Below are 8,676 nucleotides of genomic sequence, written 5' to 3'. Positions count from 1 at the left end.
GACGGCATTGGGTGCAACGCTGGTTTTACGGCCCGCCTGATTACGCTCTCCGTTGGAGTCAGTGGTCAGTAATATTGGGCGGGGTGTAAAAAAAAAACGGACGTTCCACCCCATCCTGTTACTTTCCCGCCCAGCGAGTTAGATTAAAATTACCCCCAGAATCTCTAATCTCACAGTGTAGTTTTGGGCGTAGATGTACAAAAACAGACACACCTGCCCATTCTGTGGTATTGCAAACGGAGAATCAGGACTAATATGGTCTTCGAGGGAAGCAGGGTGAAAAGGCAGCGGTAAATGGGCCGGGCATGCAGGTATACTTCCATCAACATTTTAAAGTCATATCTCATTGCACAAAAATACATTATAAATATATAATTTTTGATTATATATTAATTATATTTGACTAGCAAAAGTGATGGCTCTTTTAAGTCAACAGCATCAAAAGAAAGAAAAAAAGACAGACTTGCATTTATATAGCGCCTTTCACGACCTCAGGACGTCTCAAAGCGCTTTACAGCCAATGAAGTACTTCTGAAGTGTGGTCACTGTTATAATGTGGCAAATGCGGCAGCCAATTTATGCACAGCAAGATCCCACAAACAATGCGATGATAACCAAATAATCTGTTTTTTAGTGATGTTGGGTGAGAAATAAATATTGGCCAGGACACCGGGGAGAATTCCCCAGCTCTTCTTCGAATTAGTGTCATGGGATCTTTTATGTCCACCTGAGGGGGCAGACGAGGCCTTAGTTTAATGTCTCATCTGAAAGACGGCGCCTCCGACAGCACAGCACTCCCTCAGTACCGCACTGGGAATGTCAGCCTGGATTTTGAGCTCAAGTCTCTACAGCGGGGCTATGAGCCCACAACTGCCTCACTCAGAGGCGAAAGTGCCACTCACTGAGCCACAGCTGACACTAGAATACTAGCATTATACACAAGATGAACAACAGCAGCAGCAACATTTGGAGATGGTGGCCCGTTATGTGTGAGTTTGGGAAGGGAAGGGGTGGGAAGGGAGAATAATTTTTTTTTTAAGAAATGTGCTGCTTGGACCAGGATTTCTGTAGGTAAACGTAGACAGCTTATAAATCTTTGCACAACTGCCCATTGACTCATTCATCTGGCAAACCGGCATGAACAAAATTAGCAGAAAGTACTGAACAAAAAGTTCGATAATTGATGAGATAGACCTTCGAACTGTGTTACCGTGTAAAGTACAGTATTTAGAGTGCTGATTAGTTAGGGAGACCTATACGCTTCAAAGTAATTCTGTAGCATGAGAGTGAATTGAAAGTGGTCTGGGATACAATGAAGTGCCATATTCGGGTAACAAATGCATTTTTTGAATGATCTTTATTTGATAAGACACTGAATCAAACAGAAATGGTGCGTAGAGTGGACAAGTTGTGAGGATGGTGCATTCTGAATCCCTGTATGAAGACCCTAAAAATCTATAAGATTGTATTGGTGTGAAACTCTCAATAATGTCAACCTTTCTGATTGGATTCATCTTCATTTCTGAGTGTTCTGATTTACAAGTCAGATGGGATAAATCCCAGAATCCTCAAGGAATTAAAGGAGGCTTTGGTTAATGATTCTCAGAGCTCCAAAACTGGAGGGCTGGAGGATGGTAAATGTATTTCCAATCTTCGACAAAGGAGTAAGGCACAAAGCTAGCAATTACTTAAAGCTAGTCAGTTAGTCTAACATCCATAGTGGGAAAAATTCTTGAGGACATGCTACAGGAGGCTGTAAATGGACATTCAAAGAGCACAGGTTTCGGAGGGGACAGTCAGCATGGTTTCAGAGGGGACAGTCAGCATGGTTTCAGAGGGGACAGTCAGCATGGTTTCAGAGGGGACAGTCAGCATGGTTTCAGAGGGGACAGTCAGCATGGTTTCAGAGGGGACAGTCAGCATGGTTTCAGAGGGGACAGTCAGCATGGTTTCAGAGGGGACAGTCAGCATGGTTTCAGAGGGGACAGTCAGCATGGTTTCAGAGGGGACAGTCAGCATGGTTTCAGAGGGGACAGTCAGCATGGTTTCAGAGGGGACAGTCAGCATGGTTTCAGAGGGGACAGTCAGCATGGTTTCAGAGGGGACAGTCAGCATGGTTTCGGAGGGGACAGTCAGCATGGTTTCAGAGGGGACAGTCAGCATGGTTTCAGAGGGGACAGTCAGCATGGTTTCAGAGGGGACAGTCAGCATGGTTTCAGAGGGGACAGTCAGCATGGTTTCAGAGGGGACAGTCAGCATGGTTTCAGAGGGGACAGTCAGCATGGTTTCGGAGGGGACAGTCAGCATGGTTTCAGAGGGGACAGTCAGCATGGTTTCAGAGGGGACAGTCAGCATGGTTTCAGAGGGGACAGTCAGCATGGTTTCAGAGGGGACAGTCAGCATGGTTTCAGAGGGGACAGTCAGCATGGTTTCAGAGGGGACAGTCAGCATGGTTTCAGAGGGGACAGTCAGCATGGTTTCAGAGGGGACAGTCAGCATGGTTTCAGAGGGGACAGTCAGCATGGTTTCAGAGGGGACAGTCAGCATGGTTTCGGAGGGGACAGTCAGCATGGTTTCAGAGGGGACAGTCAGCATGGTTTCAGAGGGGACAGTCAGCATGGTTTCAGAGGGGACAGTCAGCATGGTTTCAGAGGGGACAGTCAGCATGGTTTCGGAGGGGACAGTCAGCATGGTTTCGGAGGGGACAGTCAGCATGGTTTCAGAGGGGACAGTCAGCATGGTTTCAGAGGGGACAGTCAGCATGGTTTCAGAGGGGACAGTCAGCATGGTTTCGGAGGGGACAGTCAGCATGGTTTCGGAGGGGACAGTCAGCATGGTTTCAGAGGGGACAGTCAGCATGGTTTCGGAGGGGACAGTCAGCATGGTTTCGGAGGGGACAGTCAGCATGGTTTCAGAGGGGACAGTTAGCATGGTTTCAGAGGAAATGGGGCAAGCCTTACAAACTCACTCGCTCAGAGAAGTTCCAATAACTAAACTAGTGGTCAGTAATTCAGTAGTTGTCGTTTACTTCAATTTTCAAAAAATCTTTTGACAAAGTTCTTCATGTCAGGCTAGTAAGAAAGTTTAATAAGCAAGATTATTAAGAAAGTTTAGTAAGAAAGTTTAATAAGCAAGATTAGTAAGAAAGTTTAGTAAGGAAGTTTAGTAAGCAAGGACCCATGGAATAGTTGAAAAATTGCCTAGACAGATTGGCAACAGAAGACAGAGGGTCCTGTTCTGGGACCTCTGCTATTTACAATTTTTGTGATATGGAATGGTGTCTGTGGCACTATTATTAAATATTATGATGACACAAAGCTCTGTAGGCACGTATCAAGGTGACTGAATATCTTCAGAGAGACTTGGACCAATTATGTAGATGCCTTGAAATATAATAATCATAGAGTCATACAGCACAGGAGGGCATTCGGCCCATCGTGTCTGTGCCGGCTCTTTGAAAGAGCTATCCAATTAGTCCCACTCCCCTGCTCTTTCCCCATAGCCCTGCAAATTTTTCCTTTTCAAGTATTTATCCAATTCCCTTTTGAAAGTTACTATTGAATCTGCTTCCACCGTCCTTTCAGGCAGCGCATTCCAGATCATAACAACTCGCTCCCTAAAAAAAATTCTCCTCATCTCCCCCTCTGGTTCTTTTGCCAATCACCTTAAATCTGTGTCCTCTGGTTAATGACCCCCCTGCCAGTGGAAACAGTTTCTCCTTATTTACTCTATCAAAACCCTTCATAATTAACAGATGGAGTTTAATGTGCATATAAATGTATGGTAAGTGGCTCATGAATAGGTCACAGTAAACATATATAACATAAAAAGACTCCTGTTTTGTATTGGTTGAAGCCAAAAAGGGAGCGATCAGCGATCATACTCTGAAAGCATCAGGTCAGGGAGGCAGTTATCAATAATGCAGATTGGGTACTTGGGTATATCTGCAGGGAATTAGATTACAAATTAGATCAAGTTCATAGAGTCATACAACACGGAAGGAGGCCATTCGGCCCATTGTGCCTGTGCCGGCTCTTTGAAAGAGCTATCCAATTAGTCCCACTCACCCCCTGCTCTTTCCCCATAGCCCTGTAATTTGTCCCCTTCAAATATTTATCCAATTCCCTTTTGAAAGTTATTATTGAAACTGCTTCCACCGCCCTTTCAGGCAGTGCATTATGGATCATAACAACTCGCTGTGTAAAACTATTTCTCCTCATCTCCCCTCTGGTTCTTTTGCCAATTACCTTAAATCTGTGTCCTCTGGTTACTGACCCTCCTGCCAGTGAAAACAGTTTCTCCCTTTCTACTTTATCAAAACCTCTCATAATTTTGAACACCTCTATTAAATCTCCCTTTAACCTTCTCTGCTCCAAGGAGAACAATCCCAGCTTTTCTGGTCTCCCCCAGACAACTGAAGTCCCTCATCCTTGGTACCATTCTAATAAATCTCCTCTGCACCCTCTCCAAGGCCTTGACGTCCTTTCTACATATATATGTGTGTACTATCTAGCTATGGTCAATGCCATAAAAATTAGCCTTCTCAAACCACGTTTGCTTCTCAATGGGAAGATATCTTACTTATGTTTATTTTCTTTTTTTAACAGAAGAAAGAACCATACCAAATACAGAGTTAAAATAGATTCTACTTCTTTGTTTACGACCATGAATAATTCCACAAATGAGACCTGCGATGTGTACATGCACCGTGAGGTGGCCAGAGTCCTGTTTTCTTTGTTTTACGTCATTGTTCTTATAGTAGGTTTATCAGGAAACGTATTAGCCCTGCACATAACCTTCCAAAAACATCGAAAGATCAATTCAACCACCCTTTATTTAATCCACCTGGCTGTCTCCGACGCTCTCTTCACCCTCGCTCTGCCAACTCGAATGATCTACACGGCCCGAGGATTTGACTGGCCGTTTGGCGATGCGGTGTGCAGAATTTCTGCAGTCATTTTCTACATAAATACTTATGTCAGCATTCAGTTCATGACCTGTTTGAGTGTGGACCGATATATCGCGGTGGTCCATCCTCTGCGATTTGCCAAGTTCCGGAAGGTACAAAACGTTAGATACATCTGCGCTGCAGTTTGGATCTTTGTTTTCCTCCAGACAGCTCCCTTGCTATTCATGACAATGACCAAAGAGAACAACGGCTTGGTAACCTGCATGGAATACCCAAACTTTGAAATGAATCCTAACCTGCCCAAGCTACTTCTCTGTGCCTGCTTTGTGGGATACTGCCTCCCAGTGACGGTCATACTGTTCTGCTACTCCCGAGTCAACGTGAAACTCTGCAAAACAGCAAAGGAAAACCCACTAACTGAAAAGCTAGGCAGGAACAAAAAGGCCATCACTGTAATTCTGCTTGTTCTGCTAGCATTTCTGATCTGTTTCACTCCGTATCACATTGCCATCATCCAGTACATGGTCAGAAAGCTTATCTACCAACAGAACTGTTGGGAGCAGCAGGTCTTCAAGGTGAGTCTGCAAGTGTCTGTCTGCTTCATGAATCTCAACTGCTGCGTTGATCCACTTATCTACTTCTTTGCCTTCAAGGGTTACAAAAGAAAGGTTTTGAACATAATAAGACGCCACATCACTCTGTCTTTGCCTAGCTCCGTGAAGATCAACTCTGAAAACAACAGCACCCCTGCAACGGTCAGTCAAATCCAAGGGTCAGCATCAGGGTCTGGAAATTAACACTTTTCAACCTGTTGGTATTTCCCCAAAAATACCTCTTTGGACAAGAGTATCAAACACTAGCAATGCTCATTGCTGGCACGGTACAGATCCTTCACCATGTTCAAGCTAAAGCAACACAAGAGTGAGAGTCGTTTGCGGTGACCTGATATGGTTTTATTCTGTTATCCGCATTCACTCTTGTAAAAAGTACAAAGCTGTTTTAGAGCATTTTGTTCATACGTTAACATTTTTTTTTTAAATGTATGAGTTGGAAACTGGAAACAGAAAGTAGTATGGTCCTTTCAGTGGCTCAGTGGGTAGCACTCTCACCTCTGAGTGAGACAATCACAGGTTCAAGTCCCATGCCAGAGACTATGAGCACAAAACCGAGGCTGAATACTTCAGTGCCGCGCTGTCGGAGGTGCCGTCTTTCGGATGAGATGTAAAGGGTGGCAATATTTTGAAGATGAGCTCTTCCCGGTGTCCGGGCCAATATTTATCCCTCAACCAACATCGCTAAAAAACAGATTATCTGGTCATTTATCACATTGCTGTTTGTGGGACCTTGCTGTGCGCTAATCGGCTGCCGCGTTTCCAACATTGCAACAGTGACTACGTTTCAAAAGTACTTCAATGGGTGTAAAGCGCTTTGGGACGTCCCGAGGAGGTGAAAGGCGCTGTAGAAATGCACGTCTTTCTTTTTCTTCTTTAAAGGCTGCACACTGTTCACTTATAGTGGGGCTTCAAAATGCGTGGACCGGACTGGAGAAACCATTCACTTGTCACCAATGTGCAACAAATCTAGTATTTGGCTGAACTGGTTCATGAAAAATGTTATGTCAGTGTTAGGTTCTAAACATGTTCAACGAGTTTGGTTCGTGACAGAATGAAATGAAAGAAAACATAAGTGGTATCAATATATTTGGCAATTTGTGGGCAGGCACCAGAAAAAAAAATGACCATGAAACTCAACTGGTTCACAACATCCTTCAGGGAGGGGAACCTGACACCTTTACCCAGTCTGGCCGACACGTGACTCCAGTTCACGTGGCAACAGAAGTAGGCCATTCAGCCCCTCGAGCCTGTTCCACCATTCAATCAGATCATGGCTGATCTGTATCTTAACTCCATCGACCCGCCTTGGTTCCGTAACCCTCGATACCCTTACCCAACAAAAATCTATCAATCTCAGTTTTGAAACTTTCAGTCTCAACAGCGTTTTGAGGGGGAGAGAGTTCCAGATTTCCACTGCCCTTTGTGCGAAGAAGTCCTTCCTGACATCACCCCCTGAACGACCTAGCTCTAATTTTAAGGTTATGCCCCCCACCCACTATCTTGTTCACATTATGTGATTGACTCTTAATGTCCTCTGAAGCTGATCAGGTACAAAAACCAAATTGATCGAAGACCCAACCATCACTTCTCAGGGCAATTAGAGATGTGCATTAAATATCCTCCCCCCGTCCCCCCAGCAAGAACAAATAACAGAATTACATAGAATGTACAGCACAGGAACAGGCCATTCGGCCCAACAGGTCCCTGCTGGTGTTGATGCTCCACACGAGCCTCCTCCCTCCCTACTTCATCTCACCCTATCAGCATATCCTTCTATTCCTTTCTCCCTCGTGTTTATCTCTTTAAATTCTATCCCACTAGAAATTAACCCCAGTGCTTTGTTTGCTTTTTTTTATGGCCTTATTAACCTGCGTCGCCACTTTTCGTGATCGGAGGTGCCGTCTTTCGGGTGAGACGTTAAACCGAGGCCATGTCTGCCCTCTCAGGTGGATGTAAAAGATCCCATGGCCACTATTTCGAAGACGAGCAGGGGAGTTCTCCCCAGTCCTGGCTAATATTTAACCCTCAACCAACATCACTAAAAAAGAAACAGATTATCTGGTCATTACCACATTGCTGTTTGTGGGATCTTGCTGTGTGCAAATTGGCTGCCGTGTTTCCTACATTACAACAGTGACTACACTTCAAAAAGTACTTCATTGGCTGTAAAGCGCTTTGGGACAACCTGAGTTCGTGAATGGCGCTATATAAATGCAAGTTTTTCTTTTGTAAAGTTTTATACATTTTATTGAAAATATAAATGCAGCTCATATTGTCTGATACAAAGAATTTGAAAAATTCATAATTTGGGCTGTTGGTGGTCCTATAGTTCTCTTGCTTCTATGTTTATTGTGAGTTGTTTAAAAAAATGTTGTCCTCATGATTTCTCTTTGAACAACCTGTTATGCAATATGTAGAATCTGGACCCAATAAATTACTCTTATGTAAAAAATGTTTCCAATGTATCAAGTAATAGGAATCCTCTTGTCTGCCTTTCATTTTGCCCTGACTAGTAACCAGTTTCTACCTTAAAGTCAACTATTTCACTGGGAAGTATTTCTCTCTTTCCCAGTCGGTACAAAGTGATGAAATGACTGATTGCACTGCTTTGGATATTTTCCTTGTCAATGGGTTTTTTTTCTCCACTGTTTGATGCTAAATTATCATGTTAGCGATTACTAGAACAACTGATGTTCAGCTTGTCATGAGACAAACAATGTCGGTTTCGGAGGATTGAAATGGGACAAATGTAATGCCCAGATGTTGGGAAATACTTTCAATTTCTCAAGTCATATGCCATTAAAAAAATAAACTTGTTTTGCAACTGGAAGCATGGCATTTGCATTTTGCATGTCACCTTATGCAAGTTACGTTAGTGCTAAATTTTGTAGAGCAGCTGCAGCCAACATCATCCTTCCTGATGTTGGTTCCAACTTTGCACTGCTTCCTGCACCTTGGTGTCATGACATGCAAGCATACCTATGTTGCATTGTGCAGGCACAGAACACAATGCACCCTGTCACTAAACAGGCAGGAGCATCAATATAATGGGCTAAACCTTGCTGGAGTGGGGCATCTCGCGACATGCCCCGTTAGTTAGACATTTTCCTTCAACCTTCAGCACGAATATAATTTGCGGCGTAACTTGCTGGA

General features: G+C 43.9%; 1 protein-coding gene across 1 annotated transcript; it reads left to right on the top strand.

The window, feature by feature from the left end:
- Positions 1 to 4,614: 4,614 nt before the first annotated feature.
- Positions 4,615 to 8,347, top strand: LOC137322604 (G-protein coupled receptor 183-like). The gene has a single exon (XM_067985510.1). The coding sequence runs from the start codon at positions 4,666 to 4,668 to the stop codon at positions 5,704 to 5,706; it is 1,041 nt and encodes a 346-aa protein (XP_067841611.1). The 5' UTR covers positions 4,615 to 4,665; the 3' UTR covers positions 5,707 to 8,347.
- The last annotated feature ends 329 nt before the right edge of the window (positions 8,348 to 8,676 follow it).

This window comes from Heptranchias perlo, chromosome 6 (genome assembly GCF_035084215.1).
Source record: "Heptranchias perlo isolate sHepPer1 chromosome 6, sHepPer1.hap1, whole genome shotgun sequence".
NCBI classification, from domain to species: domain Eukaryota; kingdom Metazoa; phylum Chordata; class Chondrichthyes; order Hexanchiformes; family Hexanchidae; genus Heptranchias; species Heptranchias perlo.
This window is presented reverse-complemented; position numbering and strand designations above follow the sequence as displayed.

Bases quoted from the DNA above. Each gene is read 5' to 3' on its own strand.
- LOC137322604 (XM_067985510.1), top strand. From the start codon at position 4,666: ATGAATAATTCCACAAATGAGACCTGCGATGTGTACATGCACCGTGAG.